We start from the raw sequence: 24568 nt of genomic DNA on the forward strand, positions 1-24568 counted from the left end.
ATCTGATGTTGAACTCCTAATGCTTCATCCTCTTCGGATGGCGTTGTGTTTCTACGCATCGTTTACCTTTCGTTTAGGGTGTCCCTGCTAAACTCTTGAAGCGACTACCCGTGGCCATATTCGAATGAGTTCTCTTTTCACATTCTTCCTGGTTCAGTTGCTTCCGTACCACATTTCATCGCACGATTAACAGAAGGCGAAGCATTTTAATGTTGAAAATCACAATGAATTTCATTAATAACACATTTTCGTAGTCAAACGGCGCTCGGCTGCCATAAATTGTTGCAGAGCCCTCCGGGCAGGACATCTGATCCGTCGTTACGTTGCTTTGTTCCCTTCACGCTCCTGGTTCAGCATTCCGGCGAGGATGCCAATGTTGACTTCCAGCACAAGCAGCACAAATATTGCGGAACAGACAGCTTCTTCAGACTGGCATCTCTTTCTTTCCACAGTTTTCCAACGTTACAGAAATCTAGACTATTTAGTTATTTATTCCGGCAACATGCTGATAATAGCTCTGCGTCAGCTGAGAATTACGGAAATCGATTATGTTTGCTTCACCGACTTTTGAACTAATGCTGAAAACTGGACAGCGAGAACAGTTCGTTTAATTTAAAATGGTAATCAAATCCGGAACCTCGCTGCAGTACTCGATCACAACCCACTTCATTGAATAATTTACAAACACGAATAATACTCATTATTTCTATTATTTAAATTATGGAATACTGCCATTAATGTTATAAAATACTAAAATCACTTTTTTGTTATTGCATTCCTGTACTACTTACTGCAATGATTCATTATGTGACCAAGCTCCTTGGTTCCATATGATTTTATGGTCGTTTCTTTTTTGCAAAACAGCTACATTCATGATGATAGTATTTCATCTTGTCGTACTTTTTACGGTAATTATCACAGGCATGGCTGCGTCTGCAGCGAATACTTTTTTGACCGGTCTTTGTTTGGTACGCATCGCTGAAAACTTTTTTTTGCTGAACATTTTGTCATTAAACTGACAAAGAAAAAGGAAAACCCAAACATTATATTTTACATTCGTGACAGATGATAGGGATAAAGTCGACGATCCTCTCGCTGTGAAATTCGTTTTCCTTAAACAAGATAAGATTGCTCATTTAGAGATGTTTTAGAGAGCCTCAATTAGCATCCGTCTTGGGATTGCTGTTTGCCCTTTGACATTTTTATACCATTTGCAAATGTTGAAACAGCCAACATGATCCATAAAAAAAGTTGAAGAGCTGCCTTGACTGTTTCATTTGCATATTGAAATGCATTGAAACCAGTTAAAATCAGGATCATGAAGTAATTTAACATTTTTACATGCAATTTGATGTATCATTTATACTCGTTTTTATTGAATAGAAACATTTGCACATAAGCTCTATATAATTTTCGAGCAATAATGCCAGACAATAAATGGCCAATATCATATAATTTGATTTGGCACTAATGAAAATTACTATTCCAACCTGCCAGCCTGTAAAACTTCATTGCGTATACACTTGGAGTTTCACAACTTATTTTGGCAGATAATGCTCCACAAAACATTTACGTTTTGAAGCAATTTATGCTAACGCAAGGTGAACGAACAAAGCAAGTGTGAGCAAAGGCCGCCAACCAGTGATTGATGACTACAGAAAATATTTGCAAAGTGTAGGGAATGATCTACATTATCTCTAATGTCTCTTGTTTGTTTTTGTTTTTGTTTTTCTTTTCCTGTATGTCTCCCACTCTCTACTACTTCTCATCTGTCATTGGAATTCCATCCTGTGCATGCCATTTGTGCTGGAACTTGGCTGGTCGGTTGGTCGTGCTGGCAGATGAAATCTTTGAGCCTTACCCACCTGGATGAAATCGAGCGTCAGGCAACGGCTCCAACAATTATAACAAACGATCCTCACGTAAGGAAGGTATGTATATAAAAAAAAATGATCTCAGTCTTACTTGTATAGTAGATTTCTTTTATGTAGGTTGTCATTATTATGTTTTCGTTTAAAAACGATACTTATAAAATATGTTATATGTATGTAACTAATAAATTAGCTCGAAATAGTAGTGCTATGTTCATAAAAAAGCTGAATTTGTTTGTTTGTTTGTTTGAAATAAAGCTTTATTCTGTTAATGTCAAAAGTGACATGTAGAAAATTTTGAGGACGAGATAGATTTGTACTTTATTATATTGCAAATATGGCAGATCTTTTTAAGATTAAAAAAACTCTTAAAAAAGTTTCTCTCATATTTATTTCAAAATTAGAAAACATGTGGAAGTTCTTTCCAAGACACACAAACAAACACACACGCGCGCGTTTTACTAAAATTGATTGGTTTTTATACAAAAGAATGTTTGACACCAATTTTACATAACATTCACCAGCAATACTTGCGTGACCATAATATTTAGACATCGTATGCTATTGGCAATGTATAGCTATAAATTGAACTCTATGTGATTCGACGTAACGCATCGTGGGTGTTTTGTAACACAATAACATTTGGTGCCAATGGCCCATCTTCTTCCATGATAATACATTAACGTGAACAAGCATTTTCTCTTTCAGATATTAATTATTCAATAGTCGCGTGGTCAACGGTTTCGAATAGACACACTCTTAACATCATGAAATTATGTCCTTTTGCGAAGAGCGATTATAGCTGGGAGTGTTTAGTAGTTGCTTTGCAGTGTTAAGTAAAACATATTTGTATGTTGCAATCACATTCCTTCATAATTTTAGCATTTTAAAGTAATTTGCTAATAAAACAATTTATACAAAAAATCTTCGAGAATTCGTTTTTGGTGTCTTATTATGGTATCCTATAAATATCCTATCAAGCTAAAATAAAATGCTTGATTTTGATTTTGATAATTTTGTCTTTGTTAAATATTAACCACAGACTTATTCAAATACTGCAGGCCTGACCTATATTATTTCCGGAACCTTGCATGTAACTAATTTTTACCAGTAAACATATATATCTGCAAATATAACCAACATAACATTTTCTTAAGTATGTTTTTTGAATAATTCGATTACAAGTTTGCATTTTTTGTTTTGTATTTGCTTTAACTGTACGAGCAAGTTAAATGGTCCTTTCCCCTAATTGAATTGTGATGAGTTATTTTTAAACACTCTTCAACCTTGATAAAATCGCCCTTCTTTCATACACGTTACAAAACCACAACGTAGCGCACACAAAGGTTGGCATTGAAGAGGTATTGTAGTATTTTCCAAACTACACACACATTCTTAGGATCTATTCTACCATTCTTTACTTCGCTTCGGAAGTTCAATGTGGTGTGTCCGGATGCAATGGTGTAGCTTCGCCTAATCACGCATTAATCAGTAATGATATTCAAGGACATTCTTCAGAGGTTGGAAGACTCGTAGCGATAGCTGGCACTTGTGAACGTTAAATCACATCAAAATAATCTTCACTCGACTCTGCATTCAACGAATAGTGTATCCAATTTCTTCTATATAAAAGTTTTTTTTTTTAACGGAAGTATTGCAGAAAATATATTTCAATTAAATTTATACACACTACAGCTTATATTTACTAGGCGTATTTGACTACTTATTAAAAGATAGTTGCACGTAGCTGCAAGGTAGATTAACATAATTGGTATTAGTAAAAGTAAGATAATAAAGCAAATTAATAGCGCATCCCTACTTGGTAAATTGATTGATAACATTCTTTCAGACACGTAAAGTGCCATTTAAATACTACTACTTTCAAACTACTGTTATGTCTGTTCGGACACCCAATGGTGATATAGGAAGATTCGTAATTGCATTTGGCTACTGTAATGTTGCATGTATGTTTTTTTGTTTTCTTTTGTTATATTAGAACAAATGAAACAAACAATTTTAAAAAACCACAACAGTTTTTTAATAACAGTTTAAAAGTATAACAGTTTTATTTTTATTAATGCGTTAAACTTGAATCTTTAATTTCCCATAGTGGTTTGAAATATATATATATATATATATATATATATATATATATATATATATATATATATATATATATATATATATATATATATATATATACATATCTGGCTTACTTTTAAATTAAAAAAGAGATTAAAATGTATTTATAAAATTAAATAGATATTTGTTGAATAGATAAAACAACATCAAATAAGGCTTATAATAAATTTACTAATGTATTTCATAAATTGTGACGATAGTTGTCGAAAAGGTTGAAGCTGGTGGCGTTCTAAATTTATATCGTTAAATGTTGAATGTTTATTAAACAGTAAATCAAATGTAAATGTAACATACACTTAGTATTTAAAAAAATATTAAATAATACTCTAAATCAACACAACGTAAATCTCTCTTCTCTTCTCTGTCTTTCTCTCTCTTTCTCTTTTTATCACTCGCTCTCTCCATTAACTATCTATCTCTCTCTTGTTTATACTGTTTGTTATTAATTTTGTAATTATTGAAATTGTTTCGGCTTTGCACACAAACATGTGAAATGTACTCGTTATGTTTTAACTCACAAATTGGTTTGGTTATGGGTTTTGTTTATTTGTGTATTATTGTACAAAATTTTCGATTTGCTCATTTTGTTAATTTAACCAATATACGTTTCTTATTGGATACTTTCTGCACTATTTGGCTGTGGCGATCCACTATCACTATCAATATCATTTGGTATCAATACTACGCTTGCTATTGCACAGAGTGATAATTCCGATACGTCTAACACTTCGATTGCATCCGCGAGTGGATCAGCTGGGTATGGCGGCAACACCGTGTCGGGTGGATCATCCACTCACGCCGTATCCCCGAAAGACGTTTGTCTAACAGTCACCTCGGGCAGTGCGTTGATCGACATCAGCAACAGTGATGGAGGATGCATTAATCCTGCCTACGACAATGGGGAGGGGTCCCAACGTCGCCAGGCGGGGAATAGTTTCACAGTCAGCGAGGTAGACGCTAGAATCGTTCAAAAACAAAACAGCACAGAAAAAGTTCACGAATGTCAGAGTTCTGGAACGTGCTGCATGCTTTCGTCACCTTCCTGCGTAAAGGCTGCGCTGGGCTATTCGACTAAACTAGGCGGAACCAGCTCAACATCTTCGCTCAAAAAGAAATCCTCCTCCTTTCTGCATCGGGAACGCAAGAAGCCGGTTCTCACTCGCAGCCAAGTGAGTACATTATGTGTTTGTGGTAGAGGATGTAAGGATTTCCAGGAATAAGAATTTCTTGGATTTTTTTAAAACTTTTGTTTACTTAATATTTTAAATCATGGATTATCTTCATAATATGTAAGGTTTTATTGAACTCATTTTGTATACGTGAAAGATGTTTTTATTCGTATTTTTTTGTAATCAGATTGAATCCCATACAGCAATCAAATGGTAGTACGTCCTTTTTATATCATTATATTTAAATATTTTGGATCATTTCATAATCATATTATATCATATCTTCTATTAATTATAAATATTATTACACAGAGTTTTCTAGCCAGCTCAGCACCATAGGCAAATAATTCAAATGCTTAAAATACTTTTAAGCAATAACAATGGCATTATTTCAGTAATAACAATGACATTTCGAATGATCCATAATTGGTTGTTTGGACGTACATTCGATATATTGTCGACAATGTAGAGAAATCCTATAAGCAGGCCACGTTATAGAAGTGTCCAATCATTTTGATGAAGTAAAATAGTGATTAATTTCATAATAATTTTGTAGCCGACTTCTTCTTTTCCAACACAATGGTCATGTTCAGACTTGGTCATGAAAGCCTAATACAGGCTTACTAGATTAATTATCAACCGAAGAGGGCGATCTCGTGGTACAGATTTATTAGGTATGATTTATCAACATGCCTGTAATGGGTTCAAGCCCAATATATACCGTACCCCCATACGTAGGACTGGCTAGCCTGCTATGGGTAATAAATAACTCATTGAAAGCCAAGCCCATTACTGGTACAGGCAGGCCTTGACCGACAACGGTTGTTGTGACAAAGAAAATGAAGAAGAAGAAGGATAGTCGGCATTTGCTGCAGGGTATGAACTTGGAAAGAATACCACCGAGACATGAAAAAATATAACTGAAATATATGCTTTCTATTATTGCATGAGTTTCATTCTAATCTTTAAAAACTTTAAACATTTTTTGGTATGCTTCAATAACAATTATAGCAAAGATATATGTCGTTAAAAATGAAGTCAAAACTCCTTACTCAAGTCTCTCTTTTGTATGATTCTAAAATATAATCAGTCATGATTAGTAATTGTAGATTAAGTAACGCTTTGAACATTATTCGTAATTTGAAAATAGTGTAAGTAGTCCAGAGTATTAAGTATTCACAAATGTTCTAATGTTTTGTTTTACCTAAAATTACACCTAGATTTCTAAACTTTTCTAGTGTTCTTATATTTAATAAAATATTTAATTAGAACATGTTCTTTTCCTATGTTAATAATTTCATATCATGGTTTTGTTACGTTTTCAGTAAGGTCTATTGGTTTGGTTTAAGTTTTTACAGACGGGAAATCATTTTAGAGATGCACAGTTATACCAGATTTTACAGTTATACTATCAGCTGTTGTAGTATCTATTTAAAAATACTTTTTTTTACTGAAAATTCACTGTCACAACTCTTATTTTGATTATTATTTTTTGCATTGAATACAAATAAAAATAAATTTCTCATTTTTCTTTTACCATGTCACATCACACAACAAAATAATCTGCAATGTTTGTCAACATCCGATGGATAATTCAATATACTCCGATGCTACTGAAATGGCTGGACGTGTCGATATCACTTTCACGTGCTTCATGGTTGATGGCACTTGAAACTTGTCTTAACATGATTATTTACATGGTACGGTGAATTATTCTGCCACGTAAATTTGATGATAGGTTTCAAGTTCCGAGTATTTCTCTGTTTGCTTTGAGAGCGACCAAAACGATCCAGGAGTGCTAATACCGGCTACGAAAGGAGTACGACTTGCGTAAGTATCCAAATTGTATGTCCTCTTTGATTCCGCGTATAAGGAAAGTGCAATGAGATATGAATTTCATTCAGAAAATTTGTTTGTATGTTGAATGTATGTTTGAAAGGTTGATGAATTTGTTACCTTTAGCTAATGATTGTATTTTTTAAGAAGTTAATGATTGTATTTATTATTCTACTTTTCTTGGCGTAAATAGTTTAAGTGTTGTGTCGGTCTATGCAGGCTTACGTATACTTATGCATAACATTTAATCACATAGTCAGTTTTTGTTTTGGATGTACGGTCCTGTTGAGAATCGAACACGCCTAGCGTTATAGGAGTAGTCAAGGCTATAGACTTTTCAAAGATACAAACTTCTAATAAAAAGAATGTATCCAAGAAACAATGATTTTATAGCTTGTGTAAAATAACATTGTCAACTTTACTTTGTTGACTTATCTTTACCAAATAATTAAGCATATACTAATAATTTAGCAATTGCATATTACACTGAATAGTAAATAAGGTGCATACATTTTACTACTTCACAAACATTTTCAATTATTTAAACTTCTCATTTGATTAATCAAATAAAAAAGATTTTATAATAAAGTTATAATTAAAATAATAAAACTACCCAGCTAAAATATATAAAACATTAAACATTATTATTTAATTACTAGTATGACAACTAAAAGCCGATCTCATGGTGCAGTCGTCAACTCGTACGACTTAACAACATGCCCGTCATGAGTTCAAGCCTCATATAGACCGTGCCGCTATACGTAAGACTGACTACCCCCTATGGGGGGTAATCCAAAAGTCACTGAAATCCAACCCCACAAGTGGTACAGACAGGCCTTTACCGACAACGGTTGTTGAGCCAAAAGAAGAAGAAGAATGACAACTAATAATTATACGTTTATGCGTACCTACAGTGGTGGTAGTGCCAAAAGTAGTGCAAGTTACGTATGAAAATTTTTAATTGAATAAGTTATGTATGTGAGTGTGCAATTTTCTTTGTTTTTTTTACACATGGTTTATAAGTTAAATAATGCCATTTCGTTAGGATGCGGCTAAAAAAACAATAGACTTTATTATGGTAGTGAAACACAAAAAACGAAAATTAATTCTTTAATTAATTGATTTTAATTTTAATTTAGTTTTAATTTTATTTAATTAAAACGAAATAACAATAATTAAGATATTTAATTGATGTACTAAAATCAATCGTGTAATGGCTATATTTTGTCAATTATTGGTCATTTACCATAGTACCATAGACAGAAAAAAAAGGACAGAAAATAGAAAAAATGTCCCTATAGTGGTTAAAGTTATGAAATCAACAAAAACAGATCATTTTGAAAAAAAAAATAGGAGAGGATGTTAATAGGATTTCACATAACCAGTTGAATGAAAAAACGAGGTCAAATCAGGCACACAGTTCCAGGGTTATGTTGACTACAGTCTTTATACAATGCTACAGCCATTATTGTTTGTCAATCAAACTAATACATTTTTGACGATTGAAGTTCGAAGAAATTCGTAATAATGACCGAAATCCTAGCTATTCATATCAAACAAGCTCAGTTTGATTCCTTTAATAATAACTATTTATCGGATTTTTTACTACTACCTCTATAGCAACAGAATACGACAACTATAAGAACCATACCACCATTGAAATGATATTTTTCTCAATGTTTTGTGTTAATGGTATAATGGTTATGTTTGGTGACATGTATGTACCACTACAAATTGTAGCAAAATTAGTACATTCACCCTAATTGTAAAAAGGTACCAAATGGTTTTTTGAGGTTTTTTTTGTAAAAAATTATCTGAATTATCAAGTAATGGCTGTGTGATATGTAACATGTGTTAATAAAGTAGTATATGTTTTAATTCTGATTTAATGTGTACTTTCTGTAAATTGCACATTAGCTCTAAGATTCCAAGGAAATCTCATGTCATGAAATGTACGTAAAAAAACAGTATGCAACAAAAAGCAGATCATAACACCGTATGGTACAAATTAAATGTGAACATAAAGTACATAAAACGCAAATGGTACCACGTGGCAGAACAAAAAGCAAATAAAATCCCAACGACTCTAAGGGAGAAATTTTTCAAGAATAAACAGGAATGTAGCTTCGAAAGCACTCGACTGGAATGTCTGGACCAGATTCAATATAAAGCAAGTACTCGCCCATCTGTATTGTGTCTTAGTTAAATAGACTTGGAAATTATAAAGTCTAATAAAAAGTTCCGTTATCTTCTGAACAAATCAATGAAAATAATCAAAGATTAACCGAACAAAATAACGCTACTAAAACGCGCCACTTCTGCAAACAATGCTTCAGATTCTGGATATCTTAAATTAAAATTATTCAAATAGATAAAGTAAATAATTTAAACAAAATAAATTTTAATATTGTTTTTGTATGATAAATATTAGCAGAATTTGGCGAAAATGTCCCAACCTGGCACCCTAAGGCTGCCAGTTGATACACTGCGGTTAACGAAGCTCAGTGTTCATTTCGAACTGCCTAGTTATTTCGAATAATTCGGTTTATCATGACTTATCATTACATTCTCAGCTGGTTAAAGTAAAGAGACACTCCCACCCCCAAATAAATAAGTTAAAGTGACCTCTCGTATAGTTCACTTCATTGAAATGACCCAATCGTTTTAGAAAAAAAAAACTTGTTATTAAACTCGACTCTATATTTTGTGTGAAATGTAAAGTAATAAACTGTTTTATCAATCTGAAACAAGCTTAACTAACAGATCAAAGATTCAGAACTATCCCCTGAATACGATTGTAGCAAATATAACGAAATATGAAAAGTGAGAAATATATCAAATTAACTCCTATAAAAAAGACAAACTACTCAAATGCGGATTAGTTATAAATTCTGAAAGTCTTTAGGTCGGCATAACCGCGGGGTAGGTTCGTCAACAAAGGAATGGAATCGTTCTCTTTTGAACTTATAAAAGTTATTGGAAACATTTCATTTAGAAGCGGATTCATTTTTAAAATTTCAGCAAAGTATGAAAAACTCATGAATATTTACTTATGCTGTTGTCATTATATTTTACAGGGAATGTTTACGTGCCTCACTTTCTAGACGGAGCTTGAGTTTTTCCCAAATTTATGTGACCGATAATGGATTTAATAATCCGCACGAAACAGGTAACATTAATGGGATATTAAATTTTCTCTGAAATTAAAAAAAAAAGTAATAATTTCGGTATGATTACGATATCCTTAGGCTTACGGTACACAGAACCACTCGATGCCAACATGGACATCTCGGCTTTGGCAGGTCGTACGCTAATTGTATCAGAACGTGATGGAGCGCCTAATCGGAGGACTGGCGGGCATCTAACACTGCAAAAGGCAGCTTCAGTGGGCAATCAACCGTCAATAATGTCGTCGAACAGTAAACTCTTTACATCCACCTCCACCGATGACAACTATGACCAAAGCCCTAAAGCATCGTCAGCTTCCGGAAAGCAATCGAAACAAAAATGGACAATACCATTCGGATCGAAGGTAGGCAATCAATTGATTAACAGTAAATTTATGACAACCAACGTTTTTTTTCTTCTATTTCTGTCTGATTCTCTGATTCTACTTTTGATTCGTTTTTTACAGGGACCACAAAAATCAAAGCTTTGCGAACTGCTGGACAGCTATAACAAAGAAATTCCTAAATCGACGTCTTCCTCCAGCAATTTCAATAACCCCGAGTATGTAGACGCTTTAGTTGGCCTTAGAAACTTACCTCAATGTTGGACGGATATCGTCAATTGCGCTGGTGAGTCGAAACATATAAGCAAACTCAGGTTTTTAACGTTTCCTAGTACAGCATCTAAATGCAAAATCATATTTATCTGATTTGTTTGTTTTTTTTTCTCTTAACGTTATGATTGCTTATTCTGGTTACTGTGCTAAGGGATGAGTGAGGCGGAAACAAAAATTCAATCCGCCATCTGGGAGCTGGTGACGACCGAAGTATACTACATTCTTGCCCTGCAAACGGTAACAGATGTAAGTACGGGGATTTTTTTTTGTGCGAAAAAGGTTGTGGGATTAAGTAAGTTGAACCCATCCTCCAAATTTATTTCCTTGGTCCACTAGATCACTGTGGAATTTTGGGTACATTAGTATGAGATAAGATTCTTTATGCCATCCAATAAGGGATTCTGATAAGGATAAACGCTCACGCAGTAGTTTCCCAAAACTCCCCAAATGGATCGCTTGAGAAAACTTTTGGCCTCTGGTCGAAAGGAAGGTTTCGCGAAGACTACGAGCAAATGAATAGGTTTAAGTTTTATTGCCCCATATTTCTGCTGGTAGCAGGTGTTGTGGTTATATTTCTTTTGCATAATCCTGCAAGGGTACCAGCATAAATTAAATCCGAGATCCTGCAAACAATAACGCTCAATCCACGTTATCTTTGATAATGGATAATCATCTAATTTTTTTTCTATGTAAGAAAAAGGAAAAATTGTTTCATAAAATTACATTCCGCAAAATACAACAGAAAAATTAATCAAATAATTACGTACCCTACCTCATGTACACTATACGTATAGCAATGCATTTCCTTTTCGTAGTGTTTTTACTGCTATAGTTCGGCCTTAAACCCTATTTTTGTGTAATAATAATTAAACAATTTGAAAAATGACTAACGACATTAAATCACATTTTGCAAGCTTTATACAAACAGCGCCTACCATAGCTATATGGACAGTCGTTTTTCGCAATTGTGTAATTTTTCAAAATGTTAAGACCAATGTTCATCACTTATTACAAAAAAAGGAATTTAGAGTCATACCATTACTATAAAGATAGCTCGAAAATAGGGTTTTAAAACTAACTAATGCATTTAAAAATCTTCCAAAAATACAAATAGAACATTTTAGGAAGGTTTACAGAAATACATTTTTTAAACGATTTTAAAAGTGTTTTTATTATTTTTGTTAGGTTTTATGAGTTTTATAAGGACAATATCAAAAACATTTTTTTAAATATTTTAACATTTTCTAACGCAATTTGTTTGTAGTTAATGATTGTTTTGAAAATACAAACCTAAGTATGTTAAAATATTTTGAAACAATTATTTTAAAATGTCATGAAAACCTTATCAATTTAATGAATAGCGGTTCAAAACTGATCCGATCAAACAAAAGCGGTACAAAATCCTCAACAACGACTTTTTAGCAGTATCCAAATGTTTGCTATTGTTACATGCATAGTTAAATAATGTAATCATAATCTTATTTTTTTTCCTCCCTTTACCATCGATGTTCTTTTTGACTGTTATTTATTCTTCTTCTTTGGCACAACAACTGTTGTCGGTTTAGGCCTATATGTATCACTAATGGGCTTGGCTTTCTGTGGCCTATTGATTACCATAGCAAGATAGTCAGTCTTATGTCTAGGGGTTTGGTACATTCGGGGCTTGAACCCATAACGGGCTTGTTGTTAAGTCGTACGAGTTGACGAGACCGGCCCATGCCCGCTATTTACAGTTATTATAAAAGATCCTATTTTTCGAAGTGACGTTATTGTTATACGACCCAAAGTTCGTTTTTTTGTAATAAGTCATGTAAAAATAATTTTGAAATTAAAAAAAAATGTATATGAACATGTGAATAAGTATTTTGTACAATTCATAATTCACTTCATATTTTTTAAAATATTGGAACACTGTGCATAACTGGGATAAAAGGTATGAAATGTATGCAGTCCACTGAAAGTCGGACAGTCTTCATTTCATATCAAAATGACCACGTAGCATGCCAATATTGGCCAATATGGTCCTAAAATCATTTGATATTAGTTGTTATAGGTATACATTAGATATAAGTGTAAACAATATAATTTATTAAATTTCATAATATTTTTCTCAAATTGGTTTTTGAATTCTTTATATTGCTGTTGTTATAGAATTATTAAGGTTTTGCTCCTCTTATGTCTTTTTCGGCTCTTTGTTGAATTGTTTATGTGATGTAAAATTGTCAAAATCTGCTCAAATACCTTGTGAAATTATCATGATTCCTACAAGAGTAAAAATGTATGGCTTACAGACAACAATAGATGCGTTAGAGCACTTTATGTGCACTGTCAAAAATTGATGCTTTAGCGAGAAAATTTGGTGGCAACGACGTGAACTTTCAACCTTGTAGTAATTTTAAGTAAATTGCAAAACGATAAAAAGACTGTCCATATAGTTATGATAGGCGCTTTACAACGCCGGAATGACTTGCCGGGTAAAATCCGGTCCGCGGGCCAAAAACGGCCCGCCGCAACATTCAATCCGGCCCGCGAAAGGATTTCCCTGATTTTAAAAGATGGACACTGATTGGCGCTGGATCTGGAAAACCTTCACCAGCTTCAAATTATCGTCACACTGACGGTCGATGCTGTACTTGTTGGTTCACAACAAGGTGCCGCACGGACTACTGCTCGTAAGGATGAATCGTGCTAGCTCAGCCTGCTCATTATGCTCCCGGATAGAGACTCTGGAACACATGTTTGCCCTATGCTCAAGGGTATCTAGTGCTTGGAGCATATTAATGTAGGCTATAGAAGCCATCGTTCTAAACCACGATCATAACTTCCTTCCTCTTACCTATTTTAATACACACTAGCATAAGTAAGAGGATTCCCATATTAAGTTTGTTTGCAAATTACATCATCCACATTTGCTGGAAACAACAATGCTGTGATTGATGAAGATATTCTTAAATGTTCTTTGTAAAACCTGTACCTATATTGTAAATTGTATTAAAGAAACAATTTTTATGAAAAAAAATGATAAGACAATATTTGTGTGCAAATTACTGAACAACTTTTGCAACTATCAATATCGTTATATGGATTAACGGACCAATCATAAAGGTCGAACTCAATGTCAAATGTCCCGTATGTAGGTCTGGATCCAGTAATTTTATCAGGAATCAGATAAGTTCGTTTCTTTTCTTTGAGAAAATGGAAGCTCTATTGAGACAATCCGGAGGCCGGTCTCGTAGTACAGTCGTCAACTCGTACGACTTAACAACATGCCCGTCATATGGGTTCAATCCCCAAACAGACCGTGCCGCCATACGTAGGATTGACTATCCTGCTATGGGGGGGAATCAATTAGTCACTGAAAGCCAAGCCCACAAGTGGGTACAGGCAGGCCTTGACCGACATCGGTTGTTGAGCCAGACAAAAAAAAAAAAAAATTGACGATCAGCCTGATCACGGTGTTCCAACGACAGTCGAATGGACTAGCGGGCAGCAAATCGAACAGCAAAATTACGGAATAATGTCAATTATTTTTAATCAATCAAGGTATGATCGAATTGTTGAAGCTTTTGATAGTTGAACAGCTCAAAAGCTCAAAACATATAAAAATGTAAAAAATTAAATGTTCTTGGTCGAAACTTCATCCGATTTTCCGACCTGCCGTTCGACTTGCCGTTCGAACACCGTAATCAGGCTGAATACTTCTCCTTTATTGAAAGTAGTCCCGTTTCAAGAGGGCCACATACGGTCCGTCGAATTTAATAAATAAATATGAAAATATCAAATTTGATAATAAATTCAACGTTCAACGCGGTTTTCTAAATTTGACACATTAAATGTCAAATCAGTACAATTTGCTTCAAGTTCGGTATAAATTGCATTGTAAATATTAGAATTTTCTGCACGAATCATATCAAATAAATGATAAAGTGTATAAAAGTCTAAGTTAATTAAAATTTCCGAGAAATCAATAGTATTTTAGTCACAAAACGTGAAATTCGACTTACGCGGATATTCAAGTTACACGGATTCGTCGGAAACGCAGAAACCGCGTAACTCGGGAACAAACTGTAATTACTTTATTTATACACTTATAGAACATACATAATAAATAAACTCACAATACACGTTAAAACAATACGATACGTGAGGGCCGCGCACCAGTCGCACTGAGCGCCCCTGCCGAGAACTCCTGCTTGATCGGCTCCCTAACACAATCTACCAGGTGCACAGCATAGATGGATGGCATTTACATATCAAGACTTATGTGACCTGCAGTTTGACACACTTTATTGAAACTGTATTATAAAAAAACACCTATATGTATAATCATCTTAAACCCACTGTTTTGTGTCACATTTATAAAAATCTATGTTATCTTTCCAATATTTAGCACTTCTTTCTTTATATTGGGCCACATTTCTATGTCAAGTATAGAGCAATAATTGGTATGCTCTTTGTCCCGTTCAAACATGTATGTCAAACATGTGTTTTATTCCCTATTCATCCTGTTTAATTCTAACGCCTCAGTGCCTTTTGCATGTAAAGGGTAGCTTTTTAACGAATATAAATTTCATAAATTTACCTACATGTATATCGAATCCCAAATGCTATCGGCAGAAATGGTACAAGTCACTACCAATATAGAATAATTTTGACACATTTCTGTGCGAGAACCTTTGTTAACCTTAAAAAGGTTTCAAGTGTGAACAAGCGGGTAACAAGCTGGCATTATATTTTCAAAACCCTGTTATCCCCATTTTTTTAGCCAAAGGGGCGAATTGTATTCATTTTGCTTTACGTAGGGCTAAAAGGCGAAAGAAAGGCGTATGACAAGTAAATGATTTTCAAAATCTTCTTTGGTGTTTGAGGTATCAGAAAAAGAAAAAAAACTAACGCAAAGAACATCGGATTCAGGACAATTACATGGCTTTTACGTTCCGCATATTTTAACGTGAAGCGTATATTGATTCTAATCGATACGTTTAGCACATGCTTCCAGGCATTGATTTATTGCCTCATTAAAGAGTGGTTCTGCACGGGTTTCCAGAAGTGCAGAAAGCGAAAGGCAATCGGTAAAACGGTGATGGAAAACATAAGATAGAAAAGGCAGAAAAGGCACACCTGGTTTCACAGATGCAGGAAACAACCATTCTCATCTATCGCCATCCGTGTACGTGTACAATTCTATGGTGTGACTCCTGATTGTTCCTGTTCGAGCAGACCGATGAGTCAGACACAAGCTACATGTTGCACGTTAGAATGTGTGAATAATTTATAGGTCGGAATCTTCTTTTGCGTCAAATTTAAATAGGTATGCAATTCAATCGGCACCATACTCGATCGATGAAACGAAATGGTTTGGTATCCGAAGAAATCCCTTCCCTATAGTCGATTACGATGTGTTTTATTAACTTTTATTAGGTAAACATTTTCTAAAACATCTAAAAATTGTAAACGTAATTTATAATACTTTATATAACAAACACGTTACAATTCCAAACTAAACAAAAAACCACAACAATAAACACATTTTGTAGGAAAGTTACAAAAATCTATACTTGGGAAACATCTTTCATGGGACTCATGTTTCAATACCAAGCAATAAACACACATAAAGTTGAAGTTATTGAATACAACATACACATATCTTTTGCAGCTATTTCTCGCTTGTTTAGAAGACATTCAATCGCAAAACATTCTTACTGATGTGGATCAAAACAAACTATTCTCGAACATACGAGACATCTGGGAGGCTAACCTACGCTTCTGGACACTGTACCTTCACCCAATGGTACGTACATATTTCTAAAATGTGAAAAATGATAGCAGCAATGCAGATTATAAAAGCAATAAAATTTAGTATTTTTTGCTGTATTTATTAAATGGAGCTTTTCAATTATTTTATCACTTTACAGGTAAAACACAGTCAGCGAACAAAAGACCCAATGAGCATATATTACTTCCAAAGGGGCTTTGTCGATTTCGCAACCATCTTCACGCCCTACACCAAGTACTGTGCTGAGCAGAGCACCTGCCAATTCTATTGCAAAGAGATGTACCACAATAATGCGCTATTCATGACCTACTGTGCCTGGTGCGAATCGCAGAAGATGTGCAATAGGTTGCGACTAGCCGACATTCTGGTACGTCCAATGCAACGACTAACCAAGTACGGACTGTTGCTGGCGGCTATCAAGAAACATATCAACGATGAAGCAGAAGGCGAAGCAATTGATGCAATGGTAAGCTTAACATTCCTCCAAGGAGCTCTCCTTCTGTAAACTTCTACAATTCTTTAAGGCAATCAGTATTTTTTTTCGATAACACTTGCAAAAGGCCTGATGCAATTTCTAATTTATTTAATCTAGTCTTACCAGCAATGATAAACTATATAGATTAAATCGAGTTTTCTCTATGAAATTGTTGTTGATGGATTAGTTCGAACGATTGTGCATTGTGTCGTTTGAAAACTACCCAAAAGGTTGTCTTCATTCTCATTCATTTTCTTCATCGTTTATGACTATCGGCATCAAAATGGCTTAGTAGTATCATGTAATTGCTGCTATCCTCATGCGAAGTTTATTTAAATTATGTAGCGTTCATGTGAAAAATATGCATTTTAGCATGAATTTAACATATTATTCGATTCTGATTGTTTTTCTAACCCTCTTAATGTTCAGATACATTCTGTAGAAGAGTTCGTCGCGGGAGTAAATTCTCATCTAACAACACGACAGGAAAGCGAACGTTTAAAAGGAATAAATGCCAGGATTGACTGTTACGAGGTAGTCGATTCAAACAACGAAACTCTGGATCGTTTGGTTAAACAGCACAGTATCATGTTCGACCTGTGTCAGCCGATGCGTGGCATCGACCATGGGCGAAAGGTGTTTGTGGAAGGTGACTTGAAATACAAAGATGGTACTGGAAAGGTAAGAGCACTATGTCAAAATTTCACAGACAAAAACAGTCGACGTGAAACAAATGTAATGTTAGCTTCTTAAATCGATCTTATAAAATATATGCGAAACTTTTCTATAGACATTTTAGAAAATGTCTATAGAAAAGTTTCGCATATATTTTGGTGTTTACTTTACTAGTCTGTTCATTCATGTTCTGTCAGTTGGTGCAAAATAATAAATAATGATAATACTTTCACACACATTTATCATTTCTCTGTTCCATTAGACGTAGGTACATGGAACACACTTGCAGCTTAATTATGTACAGCAATCATAATTATGCACACCAATCATTTATCTTCTCACTCAATATGTTCATCTCCCGTTGTAATAAATCGTTCCTTTGCTCTGCAAACACTCATAACATGAAATGAGATGTACATCCCACTTGCATTTTGCATTGTTGGCAACGGTAGAGGGTTCACTGAGGCACATTATTAATTTCTGTATGATTTGCTTTCCAATATCCACATGCAGGATTTCAGCTCTTTTAAATTATTCTACTGACTCCACTGCCCTTCAGATTGTTTGATTGCGTCGAGCTGCTGCGCTCGTGGGTTTAATCGACCTTAGTCAATAATGGATGGAGAACATGACTTAATTTTTATGTCAATTATTAATTTGAACGCTGTTTCAATCACCGAACGGAACAAGATTAAAACGGTTTTGCATGAATCAATTTAAAATTGAAAAATAATTAATACGTGGAAATCGAAAAGTTGCATTAGGAACGAAATACTCATTCTGATATAGAATGCTTAGTTATGGTTGTATGTATACTTAAACAATATAAATATATGTTGCCTTTGATTGCCAATTAGAAAACAATATGATTGAATTAGTGGAAAACTAGTTGCAAAGTGATAGTCGACGCTGATATTGATTTTCTTATCATTTCAGATGGATGTTCATTGCTTCCTCTTTACAGACTTTTTGCTAGTTTGTAAAAAAAATAAGAACGATAAACTAAAGGTAAGTTGTGTGTGTGGTAAACTAGGGATGCCAAACATTTCACAGCACTTACTTGACCCACTTATACAAGAAAAATATGTTTTTATATCTTAACGATTTTAAAACGTTAAGCACATGCATTAGAAACTTAATAGCACAGCGAGCATTCCAAATAATTTATTCAAGTTACGTATTATTTTCAAGAAATTATGTCTCCATGCACTATTTTACGTGTCTCATACAATTTTTGTTCCCATTGAATATATATATATATATATATATATATATATATTTTATATATTTTTATTTTTTATATTATATATATATATTTTTTTTCTTTAATCAGATCGTACGACAACCATACATGACGGACCGTTTGATGGTGCAGCTCAAAGATCAAGCGATTTACTGTTGCTATGTGAATGAACTAAACATGGTCGTAGCTGCATTCACGTTGCAAAGCGCCAAAGCTCAGCATTGGTACGATTCAATAACAAAAGTAAAACATATCTACAATCGTATGAAACAAGGGACGTTCGGTGACGTGAGACAGTATGGGAACATTATCAACATCAGCAACAGCTGCAACAACTCTACCAGCAATAGCAACATGAACATCAACAATGATAATATAAGCATTAAGAAGTCGCCTCTCAACAGCTCAATCGGCAGCCGTGTGAGCAGTTTGAACAATAGCCATAGCGGATCAGTCGATCTGAACGAATCGAAGCAGGTATCGATTGATTTCGAGAAAACCAATTCTCTGTCTAGCGATGAAGGTGCAGGCGTGGTCAATGCGGTGACAGGAAGTGGACTGGTGATGATGCATTCAAAATACGGAGCTGTCAGCAGCCGCAAACCGAAGAATACCGTTTGCACTATGCAAACAAAATCATCCAACTCATTGACCGTTCAACCGTATAGTGGACTGGGACAGAGCATGCCAAACTTAAATCTGAATTCAATCCAAAATAGGTCAGTACTTGATAGTATTTTTTACATCCTTCTATAACTCATATACTTTAAATATATAAATTCATTTTCGGTTTTTTAATATGCGAAGCATCGTAGGATGTAATATGTTCAGACCGCATGAAAAGGTTACTGTAGACTTCATAATATAGGAATATCATCCGTAGAACAATTATGTTTTTGTTCTGCAGCATACTTATTTCTATTTGCATCTTGAAACAATTCTTGTACCTCTTTCTGAGAAATAACTTCATCTTCTTCTTCATGGCGTGATCAATGTTTTTGGTCATGCTGGTCTAAGCTTTTCTTTATAGCATAGTGAATTAGTTAGTATACGAAATAAATAATCTTATAGGTGGTATTGCTGATATGTATTGGTACTGAATTTACCAGCGATAAAAGAGCACTATGCATTGCGTCTTCTAATCGAGAGAGGCTCAAGGCCTAGACACCGCGTAACATATGGACGAAGATTATTGCGATCCTACCAGGAGATTAGGCGACTTATTTAAAAATTAAAAAAAAGTTTTAAATACGCAATTTTCTCTCCTATTTGGCGTAATCGTCCCATGCGGACATGCCAGTCTATACAGGCTTTCGGGATGTTTTTTTACTATTAACACGTTTAGCCTGATGGCAGTCCCCAGGGCCAGTTAGTGAACTTTCCCGTATGTTGGTGGCAGGCCTTGGGAACTCCCATTTGTCTTTTGTTAGGGAAACAACAAACATTGCGAAAAACTGTATTCTACCCAAATATATAGCAGCGATGCGCAGGTAGAAAAATCGTAATTCTAAGAATTATTGTTGTTGACAACAATTTTATCGCAAATATTATATTATAGCAAAAATTTCAATTTTGCCTCATGCTTATATTGATTCAAATTAAACTGCTGGTTTGTAATGCCGGCGTAACGGAAAGTTGACGAAAATCAGCACCGGGCTAATCGTGTTAAACACGATCCCTGCTTTTCAATTACCCCATGCGAGATCAATGAAAAGAATCAATGAGCCCAATCATTTCCGGATAGTCAGTATGTTAGACCAACTACATTAGTTTGGACGAACGAAGAAGAAAGAATCTGATATATTGCGGTACATAGATAGATGAGATGTATTAATCTTCAATCATTAAAGAATGGCATTAGGTAACTTAAAAAAAATGTCTATCTAAAATTCATTCCAGCAATACTCTCTCGGTGCCTGGGACATCCAATAGTCAATCTCATTCTGGAATGGTACTGCTTTCTCCCAGCCAACGGGGTATTTCATATCCTCCTCCATCTCCTACTAGGTTAGTATATAAATAGAATCTTTCATTTGTTTCATTTAGAAAACTTTGTTTATTTATACAATGTTAGTTTTATGTTCCCATTATTATGTTTTTATATTATTTTTTTTTATTTCGATGGAATCGATTTTTTATTTCCAGATCCATAAGTCACTGTTGATGTAGTACTGTAGTAGTTCTGTTGCAGTTTGATAGCTTAGACTAGCACCTTTGGTTAGTATTTATTTGCAAATAATTCGACGTGTGCCTTTCTGTTCTCTTGTACTTTTATTTAACATTACAGTTTAATAGTATTTTCCTTTCTATTCATCGTACAACAACCAAACGTCAGTGTGTGTTGCAAACATATCATTCTAATACGTGTTTTTTTTCAATTCCGGTTTATCCCTGTTTCATTTCATGTGGCTCTGGTTCTTTGAACTTCAACTTATAAAGGGCAACGCTGCGTCGCGGGTTCGCATTCTCTACGTCAATCAAAAACCCACCGTTAATCAAAACACGCAACGTGTCCTCGCAGCAAAGTTTCGCGCTGTCACAACAACAAAGCTTCAACTCGGCTTCACTCGCGCAACACCAGCAGTGTCTGCCATCGCCATCTAACACCTCGCACGGCGCTCCTAACAATTCCGGAACAAATTCTGCTATCGAAGGATGTGCCGTTGCAAGCGGGCTCACGTTGTCTTCGGCGAATGTATCGTTTTTCAAACGTAAAAATAGCTTCCAAAGTGTACCGAACAACAGCGCCACGAGCAGTGTGGACCAAAGTTTGCCTAACGAAACCTAAGCAATCCGTGCCGCTTATTTTAAACAAACCCAGGCATACTGAAAGGCGAATTGATAAGTGCATCCGTGAAACGCCATTATCAACTGGTTCATTTCTCCCTACCTTATCTTTGTTGGCTGCTGCATCGCCAAGTGCAAACGTGCATCGTCAAGTAGACACTTGTAAGGAAGTTAGTAAATGATAACATTGGTTAGCTACAACAACCTAAAGACGTATTGATACCATTGAACTCATCCTGTATATACACTAGTACCATTTACATAGGTAATTTATTTGCCCTATTTGGATGCGCTCGATAAATGCAATTAAGAAGTGCATAAAGGAAATCTAACTATAATGCATTTTACGCCAATTGTACTTACCTACAAAGGCTGAAAATTTGTATAATTTTTGTTGTGAAAAGCAGTGGCACACATCAACAAAAAAAGGAAGAACAAAACAAAGCTGTGAATTTTAAGGTGAAATTACAACAGCCACTACCGCGCTTGGCAACGTGCATGATAGTGGTGACAGTCGTAATGAATCCTTTAAATCGGCCTTTTTTGGCGGATTTTTTCTCCGTTCCCTTTCGATATCCTTGGTGCTAACTTTATGCTTGTTTTTTAATTGTGCAAAATAATGAGTAATGGAAGAATATAAAAAATATTTATTAATTTATGTCATTCAATTATGAGCTTTTTATTAGTTGAAGCTGCCTGAATGATTAACAAGATGATATTTTTAATTGAATCCTTCTAGTCAGCATGACCTTCGGCAGAGTACAAAACGTACCGATTCATTTAAGTGCGACACACGTATGGTGTATATGGTTTTGTGCTAAAAAAAGTCAAATTTATGAAGTTTTGAAGATTTTTTAATTTCATTTCTTCATATTTGCTTAACATTATCTATACTTAACAACTTTATGAATTATTGTTAGTTTAGAAAATCTATTGTGTACATATTACGATTCAACGTATTTTATTGTGAACGAGAGGAATGTATTTTGAGGTAATAACGAATAAAAAAACTTAGTCCTGTTTGTAGCTTAAGTGACATCACAGATTGTCTTAATAATTTGACTAGTTTAGCTCAAACTTGCAATTAAAGAGGTTTAAATGCAATAGTTCAGTATACAAAAGAACCATTAAAATCTTAATCACTCTGCGTAATCATAAACTAGAAAGCAATACCAGTTTGCATGTCTAGATAACCGAGTGGTAGGTTTTATATTTGTTTGATGGGTAACTGCAATTTATCAGAGAGGACGGGCGGCATAGGGAGCAGGATAACTATGCTCCCTTTCAAATTGGCTCTACAACTGTTTTTTTAGTATGTCTTGGGACTGTGACTTATAGTGTGACTTATTACGAGTGATACAGTCTGGTCAATGTGGTTCGATCTATTCGAGATTTGAGCTTAGCTTAGATTTGAGCTGGCACGTTTGCTAAATGGTTTATAGACGACCGAATAGAGGAACAGGCCCAGAAAGAACATTATTAGTATGAAAATTGGTACACAAAACTATAAATAACTAATACAAATTATAATAAGTCAAGAATGTATCTGAAACACTTTTTTTAAGATAATCATAACTCACAGTAGTGGAACGAAAGACAATGGCAATGAATTTTAAATCTAGTTCAACTTTACCAGCAATGCGTTCTTTAGTATTTTCCCCAGTATAACAGGGTTAACCTATGTTTTCCGTGCGCAGGTCGCATTGGTACAAAATAGGAATAGTTGAAGACCACTTTTATCTTATCTTAGTTATTAGATGGTCGTTAATACCATATCGCAAATTTATTTCCAGCTTGCTTGATTTTTCTAATATTGAAATCATCTAACAATACAAAAAAATCCTCTAGTTTTTTTTTCCAAAAAGAAACTTAATATTTTAAATTTTGAAATATTAAAAGGCTCTCGTGAGTATCGTTCAGCACGCGCGTATTTGTATGGGTAACACTTATAGTATGAAGGCGGCATAGGCCAGAAGACCGAAATAATAATACTAACATTCCATTTCACCTGTGTAGTCTGGCTTTTGTGTGAAAAAAATAAAACGGCTCTAATTAGAAAGTATCATGCTGTACATTTTATAGAAGGATAAGGTTTTATGCAATGCTCGAAGAAATAGGTAGAAAATGAAAAGTTTTATTTTAATTTGTATGTTGAGAAAAAACTAGTTTGACAGTTATTTCAACAAAACACTTAATAGTATTCTAAAATTTTAAGAAACACAAGTTATTAACATTAAAAAAACCAGAATCTTCTTTTTCTTATTCTATTTGGCGTAACGTCCTACGCCGATATGTCGGCTCATATATATAGGCTTTCGAGACTTATTCAGTACCACGCAACCGGAAAGTCAGTCCTTGTTACGGAGGGTGGGTCCGTATGTGGTTAGAACCCATGATAGGCATGTTGATAAGTCATGCGAGTTGACGACTGTACTACGGGACTGCCACGTAGAAAATATATTAGAATGCATCAGTTAAACTGTGACTAATGGCAGTATCACATGTATGCTGAACAAATGTGTATTTTTTTTATTCTATATAACACGTACCATACGTTGTTGAACGTCAGCTTTTTTGATGACGAATGAAACATCTGTAAAATTAACTGCAAGAATCTTTTTTATATGGTAGTCGTTTCAGTAATATTCAAATTCAACCTATTCAGATTTTATTTCCAAACGGTTGGAAAGCTGTCTTAACGATGAGAGAGCGATGTCTTGACGCTTACATTGTTGGTTCAAATGAATCGCAGAAAAAGATCTAGAGCCAAAGCCTACATTAAATAAAAATTGATCTTCCTGTTTTTTCGA

General features: G+C 34.6%; 1 protein-coding gene across 6 annotated transcripts in view; it reads left to right on the forward strand.

Annotated features, from left to right (window-relative positions):
- LOC120900458 (pleckstrin homology domain-containing family G member 5) overlaps positions 1 to 24271 on the forward strand; it is a 93730-nt gene extending 69459 nt beyond the window's left edge. For 2 of the 6 annotated variants that reach the window (XM_040307490.1, XM_040307491.1), the window contains exons 2-15: positions 1842 to 1931; positions 4715 to 5182; positions 6921 to 7012; positions 10096 to 10187; positions 10267 to 10550; positions 10653 to 10815; positions 10954 to 11048; positions 16459 to 16593; positions 16718 to 17044; positions 17483 to 17734; positions 18665 to 18736; positions 19062 to 19690; positions 20871 to 20978; positions 21411 to 24271. In XM_040307490.1, the coding sequence (XP_040163424.1) occupies positions 1842 to 1931; positions 4715 to 5182; positions 6921 to 7012; positions 10096 to 10187; positions 10267 to 10550; positions 10653 to 10815; positions 10954 to 11048; positions 16459 to 16593; positions 16718 to 17044; positions 17483 to 17734; positions 18665 to 18736; positions 19062 to 19690; positions 20871 to 20978; positions 21411 to 21759 (3156 nt within the window). In that variant the 3' untranslated portion in view covers positions 21760 to 24271. Of the gene's footprint in view, positions 1 to 1841; positions 1932 to 4714; positions 5183 to 6920; positions 7013 to 10095; positions 10188 to 10266; positions 10551 to 10652; positions 10816 to 10953; positions 11049 to 16458; positions 16594 to 16717; positions 17045 to 17482; positions 17735 to 18664; positions 18737 to 19061; positions 19691 to 20870; positions 20979 to 21116; positions 21189 to 21410 lie in introns of all 6 variants that reach the window. The other 4 variants (XM_040307492.1, XM_040307493.1, XR_005739204.1 and 1 more) reach the window with 3 other exon arrangements.
- The last annotated feature ends 297 nt before the right edge of the window (positions 24272 to 24568 follow it).

This window comes from Anopheles arabiensis, chromosome 3, assembly GCF_016920715.1.
Source record: "Anopheles arabiensis isolate DONGOLA chromosome 3, AaraD3, whole genome shotgun sequence".
In the NCBI taxonomy this organism is placed as follows: domain Eukaryota; kingdom Metazoa; phylum Arthropoda; class Insecta; order Diptera; family Culicidae; genus Anopheles; species Anopheles arabiensis.